At 45.0% G+C, this 23,706-nt stretch overlaps 1 protein-coding gene across 4 annotated transcripts in view; it reads right to left on the bottom strand.

The window, feature by feature from the left end:
• Window positions 1-23,706, bottom strand: part of LOC115111378 (cell surface hyaluronidase-like) — a 45,038-nt gene that overhangs the window by 20,549 nt on the left and 783 nt on the right. Inside the window, exons 1-11 of one of the 4 annotated variants that reach the window (XM_029637367.2) lie at window positions 19,679-20,967; window positions 17,816-18,152; window positions 17,472-17,612; window positions 16,723-17,290; window positions 7,865-8,034; window positions 6,921-7,109; window positions 4,895-5,064; window positions 3,323-3,532; window positions 2,699-2,904; window positions 1,640-1,709; window positions 585-713 (exon numbers count right to left, since the gene is read on the bottom strand). In XM_029637367.2, the coding sequence (XP_029493227.1) occupies window positions 585-713; window positions 1,640-1,709; window positions 2,699-2,904; window positions 3,323-3,532; window positions 4,895-5,064; window positions 6,921-7,109; window positions 7,865-8,034; window positions 16,723-17,290; window positions 17,472-17,612; window positions 17,816-18,140 (2,178 nt within the window). In that variant the 5' untranslated portion in view covers window positions 18,141-18,152; window positions 19,679-20,967. Of the gene's footprint in view, window positions 1-584; window positions 714-1,639; window positions 1,710-2,698; window positions 2,905-3,322; window positions 3,533-4,894; window positions 5,065-6,920; window positions 7,110-7,864; window positions 8,035-16,722; window positions 17,291-17,471; window positions 17,613-17,815; window positions 18,153-19,678; window positions 20,968-23,706 lie in introns of those variants that run through there. The other 3 variants (XM_065011463.1, XM_029637366.2, XM_029637368.2) reach the window with 3 other exon arrangements.

Here is a 23,706-nt window from a genome sequence, read left to right as displayed (position 1 = left end):
TTCAAAGCCATGCTGATTGGTCAGAGTTTGGACGTGCCCTTGTGCCTGCCATGCCACCGACTGCGGGAGACGAGCAGTTTCACAGCATCGTTTGAAATTAGCTAAACGAAAGGAAAGAAACATGTGACTCTGTAGAAAACTAACATTACATGATTGTCAGTAATAGTGAATCAATGGCAATTCGGGAAAATGCAAGTATGGATGGAAATGTTTTGTTTTGGTGGGGATTCCATCTCTAACGTTCCTCCTTCTCTCGCGCACCTTTGCTTCGTCACAGGAAACAACCGAACTCTGACCAATCAGTGCAGCTTTTAATGTTGCTATGTTTCTCGTGGGCGTGGTTTTGCACCAAGTTTGGCATGGATAAAAAGGATGCATGCATGTGTAAGGTTTTGAGTGAGAGCTGGCATACTGTATGTGGGAGAAATCCGACAATTGGAAGAGCCCTTACACAACGTAGTATGTGATCCCTGCGGGAATTTAAAGCCAAGACCTTGGTGTTGTTAGCCCCATGCTTTTACCAGCTGAGCCACACAGAACCACAGTGTTTTTGTATTTTACACAGTGCTGCCAGTGAGTGGTACCTTAAAGTTGGAGTGCACACGGTTGTTGTAGAAGATCCCCAGAGGGGTCAGTTCTGCCCGGGTCTCTGGAAACAGCCCATGAGAGTCCCCTGTGGATGAGCTGTGGAACACATACCATATCCCAGCATCCTTTAGGATGACATGGGGGGGGTGAATGGAGTGAAAAATAATAATGATCCTGGAGTAATAGTCAATCACATGTATTTGGAAGCTCTTTTTACATCAGTAGATGTCACAAAGCGTTTATACAGAAACCCAGCCTAAAACCCCTAAGAGCAAGCAATGCAGATGTAAAAGCACGCGGCTAGGAAAAACTCCCTAGAAAGACAGGAACCTAGGAAGAAACCTAGGGGAACCAGGCTCTGAGGGGTGGCCAGGCCTCTTCTGGCTGTACCCGGTGGAGATTATAAGAGTACATGGCCATTAAGGCCAGAACGTTCTACAAAATGTTAAGATGTTCATAGATGACCAGCGGTGTCAAACAATAATCAAAGTGGTTATAGAGGGTGCAACAAGTCAGCACCTCAGGTGTAAATGTCAATTTGCTTTTCATAGCCGAGCATTCAGAGTTCGAGACAGCAGGTATGAGAGAGAGAGAGAGAGAGCTCTCTCTCTCTCTCTCTCATACCTGCTGTCTCGAACTCTGAATGCTCGGCTATGAAAAGGGAGAGAGAGAGAGAACTGCACAGAGAGAGTACTGTCATTGAGTATTGCACAGTGAGAGTACTGTCATTGAGTATAATGCACAGGCACATTGATACAATTGTGCTTGAACTAGAACAGTAAGGTCTTGATGTTGAACTTTATCTCCTGGTTGAAGCCATAATTTATTGCTGTTGATGTAAAAGTAAGAACCCAATATCTCCCCAGATTTATCACCTCATCACATGAGATGAACCGGTAAGCCACAGCCTTAGATCCTTATGAGTGGCTAAACCTTAAAGCTGGGGGGGGCCTCACCAGATGTACAGTCTCAGTCCCCTGCTGATCTTTATTCATTCATTATTAAACAGTGTTGTTTTGATGGTAGGCAGAGATGCTTATTACAGTCATACCTGGGAGCCAGCAGCAGCGTTGCTTATGAGGTTATTATTGGGATTGGCGATCCAGAACGTAGACACTGCCCTAAAACAACACACACACCGAGCAGACAGACAGACACACAGGGAGGATGAGAGGGCATTAGAGGAGATGTCTCCAGGCTAACTGATTGTTAATATCAGGATCTATTCATTTAATAAGAACAGTGACTCCTGTTATCCATGGAATAATTCACCTCTCCCACATAAATCCTGTCCAGGGACGGTTCTGCCAACACACACACACACACACACACACCTGTACTCTCTCTCACACACACATACACACAGTCCTCCAAAAACAGCGCCTGCTGCTCCCCAAACAGACCTCCTTTTCAACCTCCCCCAGAAACAGAAACACATCTCATGCAACGGTGTGGTTGATTTTGCAGGGAAAAGACGACCCTATCACTCTCACACAGAGGACATGAACCCTTTGTCTTCTCTCAAGGTTGGCCTGTCCAACCCAGTAAAACCTGACACAACACACCCCACAGTAGGCCTGTCCAACCCAGTAAAACCTGACACATCACACCCCACAGTAGGCCTGTCCAACCCAGTAAATCCTGACACACCACACCCCACAGTAGGCCTGTCCAACCCAGTAAAACCTGACACACCACACCCCACAGTAGGCCTGTCCAACCCAGTAAAACCTGACACACCACACCCCACAGTAGGCCTGTCCAACCCAGTAAAACCTGACACACCACACCCCACAGTAGGCCTGTCCAACCCAGTAAAACCTGACACAACACACCCCACAGTAGGCCTGTCCAACCCAGTAAAACCTGACACATCACACCCCACAGTAGGCCTGTCCAACCCAGTAAAACCTGACACAACACACCCCACAGTAGGCCTGTCCAACCCAGTAAAACCTGACACACCACACCCCTTACTTCCATTACTCTTTCTTCTTGAGCTATATTTTTTTCTCATTTCTGCCTCTTTTCACTTTCATCCTGTTCCTCTAATTTCCCCTCTGTCAAAGTTTACTCTTTCTCGGCCAGACAAGTATTTCCTGTGTCTTACTTGCACTCCATGCTCGGCGAAGGTGTATAGTTCTTATACACTTTGTCTCGGATGCTGGTGCACATGGTCTCGTTGCGGTCGGTGGGCAGGAGTGTTCCTGGTCGGGTCACCAAACCCAGGTTGTGGAAGAACGTGTTCCTCTGCTCCATCCCGTCCTCCAGGAAGAAACAGTGACCCAGGGTGTCATAGCCTACAGTGTCCTTCACCTGGAGAGGAGAAACATTTGGGAAACGCTACACACCAATGACAGGAGCAGAGCAGGAAAGCAGCTTGGAGTTACTGCATCATGTTATCTGAATGATGGTCGATTCACTTTCTCAACGCATTTGACATTCATTTATTTCATGACTGGCGTCATATGGTCCTCATTTCCCCAATTTTTATCACACATACGGCACATACACACCAGGGCTGGAGTCAATTCGAAATAAAGACAGTCAATTCATGAAGTAAACTTAAATTACATCTATTTTCAATGATAAATCAATAAACTGAGAAGTTTTTCAAAAGTATTTTCTTTTTAATAAAAACAATAATTAAAATCACTTCCTGAATTGACTGCCTTCAATTATAATTGACCCCAGCCCTGACACACACGTTCACACACATACAGCACACACACACCAGCAGGCCATTGGTGGCGTGGATGGTGATGCAGCGGGAGAAGGAGTGGTGGATGGAGAGGCCGTCCACGTAGGCTGGTTCCCGGTAGCCCCCTCGCCAGTCAACATCCCCACAGCGGTGGAAGTGGACCGGGTAGCGGCCCTGCTCCTGCTGCCCCATGTTCCTCAGCTCCACATGGGACAGGTGCACCGAAGTGAAGTTCCCAAATATCTGAGGAGAAATGGGGTAGAGAGAGAGAATAAGCTGTGTTGTGCTGTGTTGTGTGCTGTGTGGTGCTGTGTTGTGTGGTGTGCTGTGCTGTGCTGTGTGGTGTGTTGTGCGGTGTGGTGTATTGTGCTGTGTGGTGTGGTGTGTTGTACTGTGCTGTGTGGTGTGGTGTGTTGTGCTGTGTTGTGTGTGTTGTGCTGTGCTGTGTGGTGTGTTGTACTGTGCTGTGTGGTGTGGTGTGTTGTGCTGTGTTGTGTGTGTTGTGCTGTGCTGTCTTGTGGAGTGCTGTCTTGTGGAGTGCTGTCTTGTGGAGTGCTGTCTTGTGGAGTGCTGTCTTGTGGAGTGCTGTCTTGCATCATATTACTCTGGTTCTGCTGATCTATTGGTGGCTCTATTTTACAGTTACATCTATTGATGAATGGAACATCATGCAACAACTGAGATGATCTGAGCACAAACGATGCTAGAGAGAGAGACACATACACAAATATGACCTAATGAGCAAATAGACACAAAAACATGCAGTAAACTCAGGGAGGTCTTTCTTAGGTATATGGCCTTTTCCACATTGCCTGTTTTGTGTTAAGGAGATATTGGCCAATCCCTCAAGCTTACTGTAACTCACTCATTCACTCACCCAAACTCTCTCACACACACACTACACTTGGACAGAACTCTCTACAGTCAATAAACAAGATTTTTTTTCTCATTTACTGCAAAGGGGCTGCTTTTACATAAGGCAAGAGGAATGTTATTATGTATTTATCAGAAGAGAGCATGAGTATGTAACACATTATACAGGGAAAATATTGTACTTGCATCCTGGATACAGAGAATGTGTGTGTGTGAGGGAGGGGTGTGTGCATCGACGTTGGTCTGGTGTTTGAGTTTTCTGTGTGCTCAGTGGGGTTGTGAAATATACAGAGTAAAAAAGGACAAAGAAGGATTACAATACTGAAACACAAAACATTAAGAGTAATGAGTGTCGCTCATCCATTCTCCCTCTTTCTCTGAGTGGTGCCTGGGTTATGTTCATTAGGGCATGCAACGGAAACCATTTGCAACCAATTTCTTATTGGAGAAGGCCAGGTAGTCCCTCCCTGTTTCAGTCTGTTTTCTTCCATTAAGTACCTAATGAACATGACATGTTGTTAGATCATGTGTGAATGATGAATGTCCTCAGTCATTCAGCATCTGCTGAATGCTCTAATGACCCTCCGCCACAGCAATATGGTAATATTCAACATGATTACACTAGATTGAATGACATTAGATAAGCATATAACTCAGGCTGAAATGCACAGGGCAGGCAGGCTCAACACAGACCCGATACTCACAGCTACACATGGTTACATAAGCACACACCTTGATGTGTCCGCCGTATGTGTCGTGGCCAAAGAACTGGCACCAGTTGTTTCCATAGCAGGTGTTTTCCATCTCCCCATAGATGAGTATGTTCCTGCTGAGCAGTGCCACCTCCGCTCGCATGTCCATCCCGTCCACAATCTCCCCCATGTGACCAAACTGGGGCCTCCCTGGGAGAGGGGACACATGGTACACAAACTTCATAGCATGTACTATTGTCATAAATCAGTGAAAGCAACAAATCAATTGTTGTATGTAAACATTTAGACATACATAGTAATATGATATTTAAAAGTGTTCACATTAACAACAGTCGGCCAAATATATGGTTGTCTCGATACAGTAGGTCTGGATATCATTTGATGGGGCCAGGTGAGTGACCTAAATCCCATACAGAGCAACATCAGCACCTCTCTTTCTAGCCATGAAAACAATTTAGAGAGAATGAGATGAGACTGTTGGTTTGTCATTATTGTCTCTCAATATGGCAAGCCAACTGCTGCCAATGCCAACCATAAGGATGTGTGCTTCACCTCACAAACACATAGAGACAGAGACAGAGAGAGAGAGCATACACAGCTCTTGCTCCAGGAAGGGAGGTGGCTTGTGTCGACATCAGAGCAGTGGGCCAAAACAGAGGTGTTGGCAGACAGGGGACTACACAGGGTGGAACACCAGACCAGATTACAACAAACTGGTCTTTGTTACAACCAGGTTATGATGTCCTTTTCATAACAAGATCAAGACATCATACTTTGGCTGTTATCTGGTCAGATTACAACCAGATGAGGACTTTTTTTGGTCGTTATTGCTAAAAAGAAGTGAACATAAATTCCTTACAACCAGTATAGAATCTGACCATGATGTCATTGCAACCAGTTTTGCTCGCTGGGCTTGTGACACCATGGAGAGTTTATAAACAGGACTGGCATCCACACACACAGCAGAAAACAGGACGATGGAGGGAGGGACAGAGAGAGGGAAATAAATACATCTGAAATGTAATATTTTGTGAGTATAATGTTTACTGTTCATTTCTTAAACTCAGAGAAATAGGCAATGAGCCAACAGGCCCCCCGTTTCCCAATGGGGAGTGTAGCTGAAATTAAGAGAGAGAGTCCGTGAGAACAATACAGACTTACAGGCAATTTTCGTTCCCAAAATTGAAAACAAATACAAACATTTTGAAACCAAAACAGAAAAGGAGAAAATCCTATATCTATTGGGAGAAACCCTCCTTTGTGCCATATTAGCTGCAAAATATGTATCTTCCTGCCACACCCGTAGGGACAGCCAGTGGAACGACCAACTGAAACAATAGCATTGCTAGGTCTTTCACTTTTTAATTTTGTCCTCATTCATTTCTTACTGTAGTGTCCTGTTAATTGTTACTACTCATTGAGCATTATTATTTGTCCTATTATTATCTATCTGCGTCATCATTGATTTGTTGTGCCTATATCTTTGCTTTGGCAATGTATGTGGAAACACTTCCCATACCAATAAAGTATGAGAGAGAGAGAGAGAGAAAAGAGAGAGAGAGAGAGAGAAAAGAGAGAGAGAGAGACAGAGAAAAGAGAGAGAGAGAGACAGAGAAAAGAGAGAGAGAGACAGAGAGAGACAGAGAGAGACAGACAGACAGAGAGAAAAGAGAGAGACAGAGAGACAGAGAGAAAAGAGAGAGAGAGAGAGAGACAGAGAGAAAAGAGAGAGAGAGACAGAGAGAAAAGAGAGAGAGAGAGAGAGAGAGAAAAGAGAGAGAAAAGACAGACAGACAGAGAGAGAGACAGAGATATATAATTGACCAACACCATCCCATGTAGGAGAAAAGCCTGACTACCTGTCTTTTCCCAAGGGTCATTTATAGAACTAAAAATGAAAGACCCTGGCTCAAGATTTATAAATTAATAATGATACTTATTTTTATATCATACCATATCCAGTTAAAAACACAGCAGTGATACTCAATTTCAGAATTAAAGTAAGCCCCCATAAATGTACAAACACTACCTTCGTTTTCACTCACCTTGAACTCTGACCTGTCTGCTGGTGCAGTGGGGGCAGGGAAGGAGTGTGAACTCCTCTGCCTGATGCATGGAATAGTCAGTACTGGCAACCACAACATGGTTCCCGGGTTGCCAGGTGTGTACATCATCCTGAAGGTTGAGGACTACCTGGTCCACAGCATCCACCTGGAACCCAGATATGGGATAACCTAGAAGAGCACAGATAAGATCTGTTGGATTAGCAGTTTTCTACCTGCATACCAAATAACTAATGGCGAATACAGGATCTAGAATCACAAAAAATGTTGCTAAAACTAAGGATTTGTGTGGTTTAATGAGATAACAAACCTGAACCATACCATACACCCAACATTCAAGCTAAAAGTTGGACGAAAACAATAACAAACCTCCATAGTGTATCTTGAACTGACTCTGTGGACCATTGAAGTGTGAGAGTAAGACTGTATGAGAACAAACATCTCAGCTTACTGGACATACCAGTGCCAAACCCAAACCCCCTCCTGGGGAGCTGCTGTTTGCCCTGGTGACAGGAGGACCCTGCCCGCACATGCTCAGGAATGTTCAGTCCAGCTGATTGATCTATCCTGTAAACACTAACCACTTGAACCCCCCACACATACACCATCCAGGAAAAGCTGCAAGATCAGAGAATCTGAGTGTAAGCTTTGCTTTTAAGTGGCATTCCTGACTATGTGAAGTGCCTGATATGACCTGTTCAATAAGCAGACAATCAATGACATACACAAGTAAAAAAGCACCTACAATAATGCTCTCCTTAAGCAATATTTGTGGTATTGGGTTACCAATGTGGTAACACTTTTCTTAAGGCCTGTAGGTATAATGGACTAATGCGGTTATGGAAATTTTAAAAGTAATGTAACAAGTTATAAACCATTCTAGCTGCAGGGTTTAAGTAAAGCCAAACTGGTTATAAATCACCCACCGTTCCTCCATTCGCTGTACGCGGTGACAGAGAAGCCGACCCCGTCCACAGTGCTGAAGTTCTTCCGGGCCACCGCCTTTCCTCCCGTGTCATGGTTCTCATGTTCCCGCACGTCCTCGGAACACGAGCCGTTCCCTCCACCAATTACAGATACCAGTGCCCAGGCCTGCCTGTGGACAGAGACACAAAGTTTGAGCTTTAGAAGTTAAGAAATCGAGGTAACATTTAAAGCATCCAGGCAGATATGCTCTATAACTTGTTATAAGCCGGTATGAGCCTTTTTATGGTTTTATAATAAGGCTTGTTGCTATGTTATTTGTCTCTACACTCTTACAAAAAAAAATGTGCTATCTAGAACCTAAAAGGGTTCTTCAGCTGTCCCCAAAAGGGTTCTTCAGCGGTCCCCTTCAGCTGTCCTCTTCAGCGGTCCCCTTCAGCGGTCCCCAAAAGGGTTCTTCAGCGGTCCCCTTCAGCTGTCCCCTTCAGCTGTCCCCGAACCCTTTGAAGAACTCTTTTTGGTTCCAGGTTGAACCGTTTACACAAAGGGTTTTATCTGGAACCAAAAAGGGTTCTCCCAAAGTGCCAGTCGGTATTCACATAATATTATTTCCCCTCGACCATGCCCACAAATTGAGGAAAACAAACAGTATTTCCTATTGTAAAAGAGGCAACTTCATAGTCAATTTGTTGTTATAAAGAAATAACAAAACATGCCAAAAAGCTGCTGTGTTGTTCAACATAAATGCAACCAGGTAAAAAAATCCCAACCTACAGATTGCAACGTCCCACGTAGGGAAATAGAGCCTGTGAGAAGAGCACTGTGGCTTCAGGCTATTGGGCATGGGATACTGTGAGACTGGGAGATGTGGGAGACTGGGAGACGTGGGAGAGTGGGAGATGTGGGAGACTGGGATACTGGGAGACGTGGGAGAGTGGGATACTGTGAGATGTGGGAGACTGGGATACTGGGAGACGTGGGAGACTGGGAGAGTGGGAGACTGGGATACTGTGAGACTGGGAGATGTGGGAGACTGGGATACTGGGAGACGTGGGAGAGTGGGATACGTGGGAGACTGGGAGATGTGGGAGACTGGGATACCTGGGAGAGTGGGATACGTGGGAGACTGGGATACTGTGAGACTGGGAGACTGGGAGACGCGGGAGAGTGGGAGACGCGGGAGATGTGGGAGACTGGGAGACGTGGGAGACTGGGAGATGTGGGAGACTGGGAGACGTGGGAGACTGGGAGAGTGGGAGATGTGGGAGACTGGGAGATGTGGGGACCCGGTGTGTGGAAAACATTTAATCACAGGTAAGACATTTAACTTGTTTAGTATAGTCCCTTTGTAACTCCACTCACTACTTGTAGATGTATAGTCCTTTTTTGTGTTGCTGGTCTTGGCTAGCTAGCTAGTACTCCCTCACGTGGCTGCTAGCACCATCATAAAAAGGGGGATGAGAGAAGCCCTACAATATTAGGTTTTTCTATGTAGCGAGAACACTATGGAGCAGGCAATGTTGAAAAGTAATATTTACACATGTTGTACTTTTCTTAAATGTAGTTTTGAAATTGACTAAAACAAACAGATATGACAAGAAAATTTAGTTTGAAAAAGGTCACGTTTTTGCTGTGAGTCAATGGAGTAACCTAGGTAACCACAGGTTATTTTCCCCACAGGCAGGCAGGGTTCTATCTAATACCGACTGGGACTATGGGGAGAGCCGAACCCTTTTGGAACCCTTTTTTCTAAGAGTGTATGCATAACATATTTAACTGCACATTATTATAGTCATGTAGTCCTGTAGTGACCACTGTAAAGAAAGCATTGGGAGTATCAACAGGACAACATTCTCATGTATGATTTAGCAGCTGTGTGACTGCTGTGTGACCAAACTGACATGAATAGTGTCAGTGTGTGTGTGTGTGGTGATCACATTCACTTCAATCATATAGACTGAGAATTGGCATCAGAAAAATGAAGGAAGTATTCGAGCGAGATAGCGGTGGGTATCTCAGTCCAGCACACCACAATACCCACTAGGCAAAACACAATCTGCCTCTGAAGTGGAGATAAGTCTAGTAATCCCCTGGTTCAAGGCTTGGGTGTGGAGCAGGGGTGATGCAACTCTGGACCAGTGAAGGGTGTAGAGTGAAATGTCAGCATCAACACAACGTCAAAACAAAGTCAAAATAACTACAAAACAATGTCATCACCTTTCATAAAGCATTTTGTTTGGTTACTCCTTAAAGAGTCTATTGACATGCATCAATCTAAGCAACATATTTAAAAAATCCCCATAAAATGCTGTCAGTTTAAGTTAGAGATATGTTTTTTTTGTATGGGCTGCATCCGCCTATGTCGGCCTTACGCATCTGCGGTGAAAGATGGCCGATCTACAGCGGTGTTAGTCAGACAATGAGACATCCCGAAAACCGGACTTCTCACGAAACCATCTGTAATGCCCGGATATGACCCCTCTATGGAAAGATGAGACTCTCATGAACACGATGGTGTTCTCTGTTTTGCTTATCTTCCCACAAGTGTCACGGGACTCGTCTGAAGGTACCCCGTACAAATGAATGGAAGTATTGAGATAGACAGACTTCTTACATCTCCTAGATACTGTATAGGACAGACTTCTTAAATCTCCTAGATACTGTATAGGACAGACTTCTTAAATCTCCTAGATACTGTATAGGACAGACTTCTTAAATCTCCTAGATACTGTATAGGACAGACTTCTTATATCTCCTAGATACTGTATAGGACAGACTTCTTATATCTCCTAGATACTGTATAGGACAGACTTTTTATATCTCCTAGATACTGTATAGGACAGACTTCTTACATCTCCTAGATACTGTATAGGACAGACTTCTTACATCTCCTAGATACTGTATAGGACAGACTTCTTACATCTCCTAGATACTGTATAGGACAGACTTCTTAAATGTCCTAGATACTGTATAGGACAGACTTCTTACATCTCCTAGATACTGTATAGGACAGACACTTCAAAGCCTTGTTCTTTCTGATTTCTCTTTGACTGTCTTTTTTGCCATTTCTGAACGTGTTATTCAATGTGTTTCTATGGGCTATAGTAGTAAAGGCCAAATTCTATAATTGATCAAATTATTGTTTTATTATTTTTTTTATTCATAAAGGGGTCCTATAATTCCAAATCAAATAGTTAAATGATCCATGGTATGACCATCTTAAAACAATTCCATATGTCCGCTTAGTAAAAAACAAACAATGGCTTAGACTTTTAAAGATCAAATAAGCTTTTATGCCCCATCATCAGGAATTCTCTCATCACAATCACACAGTCATTATCTTCAACCATCATGTACCCTTTTCAGGCGTGGTAACATTTTTAAAACCTTTCCCCTTGTGTTACCTTTTTAAAAGCTTTCCCCTGTACTTCTTTAGGCTTCACATCTGACAGGGCACTCCATACGATGACGTCTGGAAGTAGGCCCGACTGTCAGCTCTCTGTTGAGGTTGGTCCTAACGACACAATCATGGGTCAATATGCCATTCAGCAGATCAAAGAGCCTCTCTACCATTTACCCACTGAAGTACAAACAGGAACCATCTGTGAAATCACCCTGTCCTCCCAGCAGCTATTACACTCAATGTGTGTGTGTGTGTGTGTGTGTGTGTGTGTGTGTGTGTGCGCAACTTCTGGTGTGCGTTTACTGTGAACACTGAGGCTGTATCTGCTTTAAGTTACAGTTATAACAGTGGCCAAGTAGGCTACTGTGGCTATGTGATCATAATGTAAGCCTAACAGAGTGGCCTACCATCAATAACAATGCATCCCATAACATTTTAGCATGGAAATAGCTATCATTCAGCCTACAGTAGCAGCTACATTCCATTTGACTTTTGGGAAAAAATATGCAGGGCTTGACACTGTCCTGTTAATCCACTTGTCCTTCAGACAAGGAGGTGATTGAAAATGTGTTGATTGATGCAAGAAACCACTTTACAAAATAAAGTTAATTAATATTCCCATACCATTATTACAGAGAATCAGACAAATTATGCTACCCTCTGCCTATTGGCTACTTGTCTCAAAATACACTGCTCAAAAAAAGAAAGGGAACACTTAAACAACACAATGTAACTCCAAGTCAATCACACTTCTGTGAAATCAAACTGTCCACTTAGGAAGCAACACTGATTGACAATAAATTTCACATGCTGTTATGCAAATGGAATAGACAACAGGTGGAAATTATAGGCATTTAGCAAGACACCCCCAATAAAGGAGTGCTTCTGCAGGTGGGGACCACAGACCACTTCTCAGTTCCTATGCTTCCTGGCTGATGTTTTGGTCACTTTTGAATGCTGGCGGTGCTTTCACTCTAGTGGTAGCATGAGACGGAGTCTACAACCCACACAAGTGGCTCAGGTAGTGCAGCTCATCCAGGATGGCACATCAATGCGAGATGTGGCAAGAAGGTTTGCTGTGTCTGTCAGCGTAGTGTCCAGAGCATGGAGGCGCTACCAGGAGACAGGCCAGTACATCAGGAGACGTGGAGGAGGCCGTAGGAGGGCAACAACCCAGCAGCAGGACCTCTACCTCCGCCTTTGTGCAAGGAGGAGCACTGCCAGAGCCCTGCAAAATGACCTCCAGCAGGCCACAAATGTGCATGTGTCTGCTCAAACGGTCAGAAACAGACTCCATGAGGGTCCGACGTCCACAGGTGGGGGTTGTTCTTACAGCCCAACACCGTGCAGGACGTTTGGCATTTGCCAGAGAACACCAAGATTGGCAAATTCGCCACTGGCGCCCTGTGCTCTTCACAGATGAAAGCAGGTTCACACTGAGCACATGTGACAGACGTGACAGTCTGGAGACGCCGTAGAGAACGTTCTGCTGCCTGCAACATCCTCCAGCATGACCGGTTTGGCGGTGGGTCAGTCATGGTGTGGGGTGGCATTTCTTTGGGGGGCCGCACAGCCCTCCATGTGCTCACCAGAGGTAGCCTGACTGCCATTAGGTACCGAGATGAGATCCTCAGACCCCTTGTGAGACCATATGCTGGTGTGGTTGGCCCTGGGTTCCTCCTACTGCAAGACAATGCTAGACCTCATGTGGCTGGAGTGTGTCAGCAGTTCCTGCAAGAGGAAGGCATTGATGCTATGGACTGGCCCGCCCGTTCCCCAGACCTGAATCCAATTGAGCACATCTGGGACATCATGTCTCGCTCCATCCACCAACGCCACGTTGCACCACAGACTGTCCAGGAGTTGGCGGATGCTTTAGTCCAGGTCTGGGATGAGATCCCTCAGGAGACCATCCGCCACCTCATCAGGAGCATGCCCAGGCATTGTAGGGAGGTCATACAGGCACGTGGAGGCCACACACACTACTGAGCCTCATTTTGACTTGTTTTAAGGACATTACATCAAAGTTGGATCAGCCTGTAGTGTGGTTTTCCACTTTGATTTTGAGTGTGACTCCAAATCCAGACCTCCATGGGTTGATAAATTTGATTTCCATTGATAATTTTTGTGTGATTTTGTTGTCAGCACATTCAACTATGTAAAGAAAAAAGTATTTAATAAGAATATTTCATTCATTCAGATCTAGGATGTGTTATTTTAGTGTTCCCTTTATTTTTTTGAGCAGTGTACAACACTGCCCCTTTAAGACAGCAAAAAATTACATTTACTTGACTCGCTTTTCAAAAATGTCTAGAAATGCACACGTTTTGTGCTCTTGTAGGAAGCAACCATTCCCCCATTGCTGACTAGAAATGATCTATAACTGGGATAATAACTCACTAACTAGCAAAGAATATGAACAAATGTGTACGTGTGGCTATAAGCAGCTCTCGCTTTGATCTTAAAACAAGCGCATCTAGACACGACCTCTCATGCTGTAAACATAGTCCAGTTTGGCACAGATCCATATATGACAATGGACTATTTGCATATAGGGATACTGCAGCTGGTTATTGGTTATGCCACACCGGTCTGTAGAATAAGGGCTGAGGTGCCTGTCATTGCAAAATAATCCTATTCCGGTGTGTTCTGCATACAACAAAATATCATGTATAGTTCATTTTGCATAATAAGTTTTGCATATTTGATTTTGTTTCGGTTTGTTGCGCTGAAAGTGGTTAATATTGGCAATTCCCATAGTAGAGGGAAACGTTGATAATGTTAACTAAAGGGGAAAACTAGAGAGTTGAGTGAAGTTCAATCTCGTGCTTCTCAGAGCGAGCTAATATTTCTTCTGCACAGAAGTCCCAGGTGAGCTGCGCAGCCGCGCACGCGCACAGCTTAGAGGGAACATTAGTCATTACCCTCACTATATGGAATGGGTGTGTTTGATCATGGTATGTGAGTTTGTGTGTGTGTGTGTGTGGGCTTGAAATTAATGATTGTTGCCGTTTGTTTCAGGGGTTCACCTACAGGACTCTGGGGGAATGGTGGAGATAGGAATGCCCATAGGCACAGTATGAGTGTGTGTGTGTGTGTGTGTGTGTGTGTGTGTGTGTGTGTGTATGGGAGTGCCTACATCAAACACATTTCCTGTGTGTAAAAAAACATTTCCTTTGTGCAGTTCCTGGTGTTCTCCTGCTGTCTGTCCACTCCTGCCCAGACAGATTACATCCAGTGTTGTGTTCAATAAGCAGCAAAAGGCGCAAAACTGAAACAAATAGGTACTACCTGGACTTGTCCTTTAAGAAACACATTTTGTTTTTTCCGTAGCAAATTCTTCTTCTTTTTCCATTGGGTGCCGTAATGAACACGACCCAGATGACCTCGTGCCCAGTACTTTCAATCATGTCTCCCTCAGTCACACTAAGACAGTATGACTGTAACTGACACAAGTCTTAAATACCCTGGACCCTGCTAGCTAGCTCACAAAGACACACATACTAGACACAGACAAACACAGAAACACACACATACTACGCACAAACAAAATCAGTGTGTAATCACAAAGCATAACCGTCCCTGTTTATCGTGCCTAGGTAGCTGGACTGAATTGTGATCCATTTAAGAAAGTGTCACGCTATGGGTTTGATTGGATTTGGGGCTGGGGACCGCATCGTTGCCTTGGCGACAACTCCACATATGAAATGTGACACTGTGGATTGGTGTGGTTTGGGTTTGAGACCAGAAAGCTGCCAAGGCCAGGAGTGCCCAACAAATAACTAAAAATCTAAACTTCCCATTCCATTGGGCTAAGTTTGTGTTTGTGTGTGTGTGTGTGTGTGTGTGTGTGTGTGTGTGTGTGTGTGTGTGTGTGTGTGTGTGTGTGTGTGTGTGTAAATAAGGCTTCATGAGCTCTATGTCTAAAATTGTGAGATGCTCAAACTAGAGTATTGGAATGGTTATACAGCAGAGCACCAAAAAAGAACATATGGTGTATTATCAATTGTACTGTACACTGTCACACCCTGATCTGTTTTTACCTGTATTTGTGATTGTCTCCACCCCCCTCCAGGTGTCTCCCATCTTCCCCATTATCCCCTGTGTATTTATACCTGTGTTCTCTGTTTGTCTGTTGCCAGTTAATTTTGTTTCGTCAAGCCTACCAGCGTTTTTCCCTCTGCTCCGGTCTCTCGATTGTTCCTGTTTCATAGTTTTCCCGGTGTTTCTGCCTGCCCTGACCCTGACCCTGCCTACCGTCCTGTACCTTTGCCCCACCTTTCTGGATTACTGACCTTTGCTTGCCATGACCCTGAGCCTGCCTACCGTCCTGTACCTTTGCCCCACCTATCTGGATTACTGACCTCTGCCTGCCCTTGACCTGCCTGTTCAATTAATAAACTGTTGTTACTTCGATGTTGTCTGCATTTGGGTCTTACCTGAAACGTGATAGTATACAAGTCACTGGCATTGCTAAAGATCTGTATTCAAATGGACATGATATTCGTCCCTCTGTGTTCAGGGGACAGTGTGTTTTCGACCTGTTCGGGAACTCTGTGCAAAGGCGAAAAGTACAGAGTCAGCTCATTTTGCACAAATCCTGGAAGCAAGCCTGCTTATCCCTCAAGCCATGCACTTTCTGCCGGAATATGGTCTTCGGAAAAACAGGAAGAAACGCCTCTGAATGTTTCACTGGAATCGTGTTGACAGTATTTGCAGGGAGGAGATGAGATTCTGCTGGCATGACATGAAAGATTAGGCTTGATCTTGAAGGACGTAGTAAGACAAACCCTCTCAATCACTCCCATGAGATGGGTAGTATAAACCGTTACACACCGCTCCAGTGACACAGCTTCAGATTAGGGATGCACGATATATCGTGAACATATCGGAATCGGCTGATACCGATGTTGCCATTTTTAGCTAATATCGTCCGATTCCAATATGTTCACGATATATCGATGTCTAGTTTAACGCCGTGGTGCAAAGCCAATGTCAAAGCTGACGTGCATGCCTATATAACGAAGGTACATGACACAATGACGCCACACAAAATTTTGCGCTATACGTTCAACACAGCATTCCTAAACCAGCCCACAATGTCTGCCAGTCAACAAGTCAAAATTTCAGCGAGACAACTCAAAGGTGAAATCCATTAAAGCCAAGATAATGGAATTCATTGCCCTTGATAATTAACCGTTTTCTGTCGTGGGTGATGTTGGCTTTCGCCGACAGGTCGAGCACCGGTTAACACTACCAAGTGGGCTACTTTTCCAATGGGACTCACAATCACGGCCGGATGTGATACAGCCTGGATTCGAACCAGGGAGTGTACTGACGCCTCTTGCACTGAGATGCAGTGCCTTAGAACTCTGTGTCCATGTGTGTGACTCATCTCTAGTCATTATCTGTCTATTAATTTGGTACTATTCATATTATATTTAACTGTATTTTTACCTGTATTTGAGGTCATGGACGTAGGTACTACCCAGCAGGCTCTGGATGGTTCTCTTGGTCTCGTCCAGCAGGTTCTTGGTGGCAGAGTCTCCCACGGCCAGCGTGACGATGCGCCCCACAGGCAGCGACTGGAGAAGATGCATAAGCCGCCGGCTGTCGTTCCGTGAGTCAAATGTGTCGTAGCGCTCGGTGAACAGAACAGCGGCCGTGTCCTGGTCCACCACACGCAGGTTGATGCCACGGCTAAAGTTGCGCTGAAAGGCATAGCCCCCCGTGGCTAGGCCTGAGGAGGGGATGCTGCGGGTCAGGAGGGTCCACGACAGCCTCTCTGTCCCGTGAAGCTCCAGGGTTGCGCCTCCACGCACCCCAATGAACTTCCGGCCCAGTTCCGGTACTTCTGCTACGGCCTTCTCGTCTGAACGGCCCAGGAGGGTGATGGTGGCCTGGGAGCGGTAGCGGCATTTGGGGGCACCGATGTGCAGCGAACCCCCGTCTTCAATCAGCACATTACGCGTTCTGAGAGTGATGTTTTTGGAGCCCTCAGTATTGTCTGCAAAGACCACTCGGCCTGTGGGAAGACAGATATAGGCTAAAACATAAAACAATCACTTCATCAGAGGCCTTTTCTTTATGATACTTTCTAGAGAAAGCCATATTATTCTCAGTGCCAGTGCCAAATACTGCATGCTCTGTCTCTATTTACTTCTGGGGTGGAAATGTGTTCAGATCAGAGAGAGGACCTAACCTACCTCCTGATTGGATGGTTAGGGAGTAGAATGTAGCAGAAGAGTCCAATCGAAACAGATCTCCCCCTCGGACGACCATGGCCTTCTCTGGGTTGTGACCTGGGTTCCAGCTGCTCAGGGAGGGGCTGTGGTCTGGACAGTTCTCTGTGCACACAGTCAGGACCAATCAAAGACAACATCACTGACACAGCACATAGATAGAGAAGCTCTGAGTCAGAGTAAAACAGGGTATGATAGAAAACTATAGTCAATAACTTGAGTATGGTGGAGCAATGGACCTAAGTAACTTAGCCAAGTCCGTATTAACAGCTCATAACATCCGTATACTCACACAAACACACACTCACCGTCCAACACGTCTCCACTGGTGAGGCTGAGGATGAGGATGAGCAAGAGGAAAAAGGCCCCCAGGGAGACACTAAAGCAGATGAAGGTGTTCTTCCTCAGAACCTGAGCACGCTCCCGGTGCTGGCCCTCCTCTGATAGGTTAAAGGTTGCCCGGCACTCAGGAGGCGGGCCAATGGGCTTCAGAGGGGGAGGGGGTGGGGCCTTGGCCGGAGGTGGGGAGCGGACAGGTATGACCCTGCCGGAGACGCATCCTGGCGACCGGAGGTTACCGTTGGGCGGGGCCACAAAGACGGGGACGCGACTGGGGCCATCACTCATCTGCATGGTATCTGTCTGCTACCGACACAGAGAGACAGACAGACTTTTTGGCTTTCTTTAATGAAACATTCTCATTTCATTAAACCCCCCCACGCCCCCTTAAAATATAACCTGTACTGCAGACATGTACCATACTCACCTTGCCCTCGACCCCACGATACAAAACAACACCACACATCACAATAACCAAAAAAATCACCACTTCTACAACCGTATATCCAAAACATCTTCCCCAGCTATACAGACAACCCCCCCAACACACCATATCTCCTGAAACATCTCCTCACTTTTTAACATTTTATAGAACTCAAATTCTACCCTAAGGCGTGCAGAGGGTCTGTTATCCCCCCACCTTTGACCCTGTTCCTCCTTGTTAGCCAAATTGCCAACTTTGCCTGAGCAAACAGAAAATTCAAGAAAACACATTTGGCCTTCTCCTTATTTGAATACCTCTACCCCATTATAAACATCCCAACAGTAAAAACCACTCCCAACCTCTCACACAGACATTCCAACAGAGACATTATTGGCATTAACCTGGCGCACACAGAAAACACATGAATCACAGTTTCTCTCATAACACAGAAAGGACACCCCTGCCCGGATTTCCACCCCTCCTCTCCCAGCAGTCGCAGGTCACCCAGCCTAAGTAAACCCGCTGCCATCTGTTGCCTCTGCAGGGTGGCTGACTGAACCGATCTCAAAGAGAGAGAGCTGCCAGGCCCTCAGCACTGCAGAGTAAAAGTCTGAGAAACCTCCTGTACTCAGCCTCTCCAGCTTCATGAGGAATAGCTGCCGGTCCAACCCTAATCAGCCAGCTCTCCTCAGCAGAGCACATGCTGGTTCTCTCCAGCCGACATCAATACGGTACAGCAGTCTCTGCACCAGCAACCAAGAATTCACAAAACGGGACAAACACCAAATTGAGACTCTGCATGCAGAATTCTGTAAAAATATATCCTCTGTGTCCAACATAAAACACCAAATAATGCATGAGGAGCAGAATTAGGCCGATACCCGCTAATGATCAAAATCCAGAAAAAAAGCTGTTAAATTCTACAACCACCTAAAAGGAAGCGATTCCCAAACCTTCCATAACAAAGCCATCACATACAGAGAGATTAACCTGGAGAAGAGACCCCTAAGCAAGCTGGTCCTGTGGCTCGGTGAACAGAACAAACACAAACAGACCCCACAGAGCCCCAGGGCAGCAACACAATTAGACCTGTCACGTTCTGACCTTAGTTCCTTTGTTTTGTCTTTGTTTATATGGTCAGGGCGTGAGTTGGGGTGGGCAGTCTGTTTGTTTTTCTATGTTGGTTTCTGTGTTCAGCCTAGTATGGTTCTCAATCAGAGGCAGGTGTCGTTAGTTGTCTCTGATTGAGAATCATACTTAGGAAGCCTTTTTCCACCTGTTTTTCGTGGGTGTTTATTTTCTGTCTTTGTGTATGTCGCCAGACAGGACTGTTTCGGTTTTCGTTCGTTCACTTTATTGTTTTTGTATTTCAGTGTTCAGTTTGATTCATTAAATCATGAACACTTACCACGCTGCAAATTGGTCCTCCGATCCTTCTCGCTACTCCTCCTCAGAAGAGGAGGACGAGATCCGTTACAAGACCCAACCAAATCATGAGAAAACAAAGATAATTACTTGACACATTGGAAAGGATTAACAAAAAAACAGAGCAAACTAGAATGCTATTTGGCCCTAAACAGAGAGTACACAATGGCAGAATACCTTACCACTATGACTGACCCAAACTTAAGGAAAGCTTTGACTATGTACAGACTCAGTGAGCATAGCCTTGCTATTGAGAAAGGCCGCTGAAGGCAAACATGGCTCTCAAGAGAAGACAGGCTATGTGCACACTGACCACAAAATGAGGTGGAAACTGAGCTGCACTTCCTAACCTCCTGCCAAATGTATGACCATATTAGAGACACAAACTCTTTGATAAACTCCCAAATCTACTGGGTGAAATACCACATTGTGCCATCACAGCAGCAAGATTTGTGACCTGTTGCCATAAGAAAAGGGCAACCAGTTAAGAACAAACATCATTGTAAATACAACCCATATTTATATTGATTTATTTTCCCTTTTGTACTTTAACCATTTGCACATCGTTACAACACTGTATATATACATAATACGACATTTGTAATTTCTTGATTATTTTGGAACTTCTGTGAGTGTAATGTTTACTGTTCATTTTTATTGTTTATTTCACTTTCGTATATTATCTACTTCACTTGCTTTGGCAATGTTAACATATGTTTCCCATGCCAATAAAGCCCCTTGAATTGAATTGAGAGCGCGAGAGAGAGAGAGAGAGAGAGAGAGAGAGAAAGTGGATAAATAATGGGGTCTTAAACTCAGGGAAACAAGGCAATGAGCCAGCAGGCATTTACTGTTTACCCCAGGTAAACTGTGGGGGGTTTATTTGAAATTGACAATGAATCTGTCCATCCAGGACAATCCCCTGGGATTGTTTATTTAGAGGGAGTGACCTTGTCTGCCTCTGTCCAGAGTAATGAAGGAGATTTTCAATGGATTTCTACATTCTGAAGCCATGTTAAATAAGCAGACAGATGGCACCAATTAGAGTGCTAGAGGAAAATGCCCCCACACGCACAAACATACATACACATTTACACACACACACGCACAAACATACACACACACATGCACACAGACACAAACACACATGCACACACGTACACGCACACACACACGTACACTACTAAAAACAACCTTTATCTTTTTTTACCCCTTTTTCTCCCCAATTTCGTGGTATCCAATTGTTTTTAGTAGCTACTATCTTGTCTCATCACTACAACTCCCGTACGGGCTCGGGAGAGACGAAGGTTGAAAGTCATGCGTCCTCCGATACACAACCCAACCAAGCCGCACTGCTTCTTTACACAGCGCGCATCCAACCCGGAAGCCAGCCGCACCAATGTGCCGGAGGAAACACCGTGCACCTGGCAACCTTGGTTAGCGCGCACTGCGCCCGGCCGGCCACAGGAGTCGCTGGTGCGCGATGAGACAAGGACATCCCTACCTGCCAAACCCTCCCTAACCCGAACGACGCTAGGCCAATTGTGCGTCGCCCCACAGACCTCCCGGTCGCGGCCGGTTACGACAGAGCCTGGGCGCGAACCCAGTCTCTCATGGCACAGCTGGCGTTGCAGTACAGCGCCCTTAACCACTGCGCCACGCGGGAGGCCCTCAAAAACTCCCTTTTTGACACCCCTGACACAGCCATGTCAGCACCATGCATGAGCATCCAACTGTCTTCTTTCAATGAGAGGAACATATTAACTCTACATGTTCAGTTCATTCGGAAAGTATTAAGACCCCTTGACTTTTCCACATTTTGTTACATTTAAGCCTTATTCTAAACTGTATTAAATAAAAAACGTTCCTCATCAATCCACACAATGCCCCATAATGACAAAGCGAAAACTGGTTTTAGAAATTTTAGCAAATGTATTCAAAATAAAAAACAGAAATACCTTATTTATATAAGTCTTCAGACCCTTTGCTATGAGACTCAAAACTGAGCTCAAGTACATCCTGTTTCCACTGATCATCCTTGAGATGTTTCTACAACTTGATTGGAGTCCACCTGTGGTAAATTCAATTGATTGGACATGATTTGGAAAGGCACACACATGTCTATATAAGGTCCCACAGTTGACAGTGCATGTCAGAGCAAAAACCAAGCCATGTGGGTGAAGGAATTGTCCATAGAGCTCAGAAACAGGATTGTGTTGAGGCAGAAATCTGGGGAAGGGTGCCAAAACAGTTCTGCAACATTGAAGGTCACCAAGAACACAGTGGCCTCCATCATTCTTAAATGGAAGAAGTTTAGAACCACAAAGACTCTTCCTAGAGCTAGCCACCCGGCCAAACTGAGCAATCGGGGGAAAAGGGCCTTGGTCGGGAGGTGACCAAGAACCCGATGTTCACTCTGACAGAGCTCCAAAGTTCCTCTGTGTTGATGGGAGAACCTTCCAGTAGGACAACCATTTTTGCAGCACTCCACCAATCAGGCCTTTATGGTAGAGTGGCCAGACGGAAGCCACTCCTCAGTAAAAGGCACATGACTATCCCACTTGGAGTTTGCTAAATGGCACCTAAAGGACTCTCAGACCATGAGAAACAAAATTCTCTGGTCTGATGAAATAAAGATTTAACTCTTTGGCCTGAATACCAAGAGTCACATCTGGAGGAAACCTGAGGCCATCCCTACGGTGAAGCATGGTGGAGGCAGCATCATGCTGTGGAGATGTTTTTCAGCAGCAAGGACTGGGATACTAGTCAGGATCAAGGGAAAGATGAACAGAGCAAAGTACAGAGATCCTTGATGAAAACCTGCTCAGGACCTCAGACTGGGTGAAGGTTCACCTTCCAACAGGACAACAACCTTAAGCACACAGCCAAGACAATGCAAGAGAGGCTTCGGGACAAGTCTCTGAATGTCCTTGAGTGGCCCAGCCAGATCCCGGACTTGAACCTGATCGAACAGCTCTGGAGAGACCTGAAAACAGCTGTACAGCAAAGCTCCCCATCCAACCTGACAGAGCTTGAGAGGATCTGCAGAGAAGAATGGGAGAAACTCCACAAATACAGGTGTGTCAAGCTTGTAGCGTCATACTCAAGAAGACTCGAGGCTGTAATCGCTGCCAAAGGTGTTTCAACAAAGTACTGAGTAAAGGGTCTGAATACTTATGTAAATGTGATATTTCAGTTTTTTATTTTGAATAAACTTGCAAAAATAAAAAATAAACTGTTTTTGCTTTGTCATTATTGGGTATTATGTGTAGATTGATGAGGGGGGGGAACAATGTAATCAATTTTAGAATAAGGCTGTAATGTAAAACAAAATGTGGAAAATGTCAAGGGGTCTGAATACTTTCCGAATGCGCCATATATATGCTTCATACAATCAATGCTTTCCTTTTATCAGAAATTCTTTCGACAGACCACCCTCTAAGTATGGCCACAGATGTGACCCACCCAACTCAGGTACAGAGAGAGTCGAGTGATAGTCTGAGGTCAGCACAGGTGGGCCTATCGCTCCGTGTCACTGTTCTGCCCTTGTAACCATGCTGGTTTAGCTGAGGTGCACAGTTTGTGTTCTGAGCAGCACCAAGACTAGAGGAGCATGCTTCTCTTTGGAATAATGACTCAGCCTTTCAGTCCTTAGATTGAAGCTGGTAAACCTCACAATTAAAGCTTGACTCTGTGATAAAAAATTTAAAATATCACAGGGCACGTGTTTTGGTATATAGCTGAGGGATGGGGTTAAGGAACTGTAACCCCTCTTACAATTAATAGACATCTCTCTATATGCAATGACTGACAGTCCATGACATGTAAGAGATTGTTTTAAACCTATTTTGTTGTTTGTAAACAATGAGTAATAAAACCTAATATTTTAGGTTATGTTAATGACAGACGCTAAGCTCATGAGGCATTTATAAATTATTGAAGAATCAATAGGTTTCAATTAAGAATTTAAATTACCATTGAACAGCATCCCAAACCCCTGAATAAAGCTTT

Source organism: Oncorhynchus nerka, linkage group LG27, assembly GCF_034236695.1.
Source record: "Oncorhynchus nerka isolate Pitt River linkage group LG27, Oner_Uvic_2.0, whole genome shotgun sequence".
NCBI classification, from domain to species: Eukaryota; Metazoa; Chordata; class Actinopteri; order Salmoniformes; family Salmonidae; genus Oncorhynchus; species Oncorhynchus nerka.
This window is presented reverse-complemented; position numbering and strand designations above follow the sequence as displayed.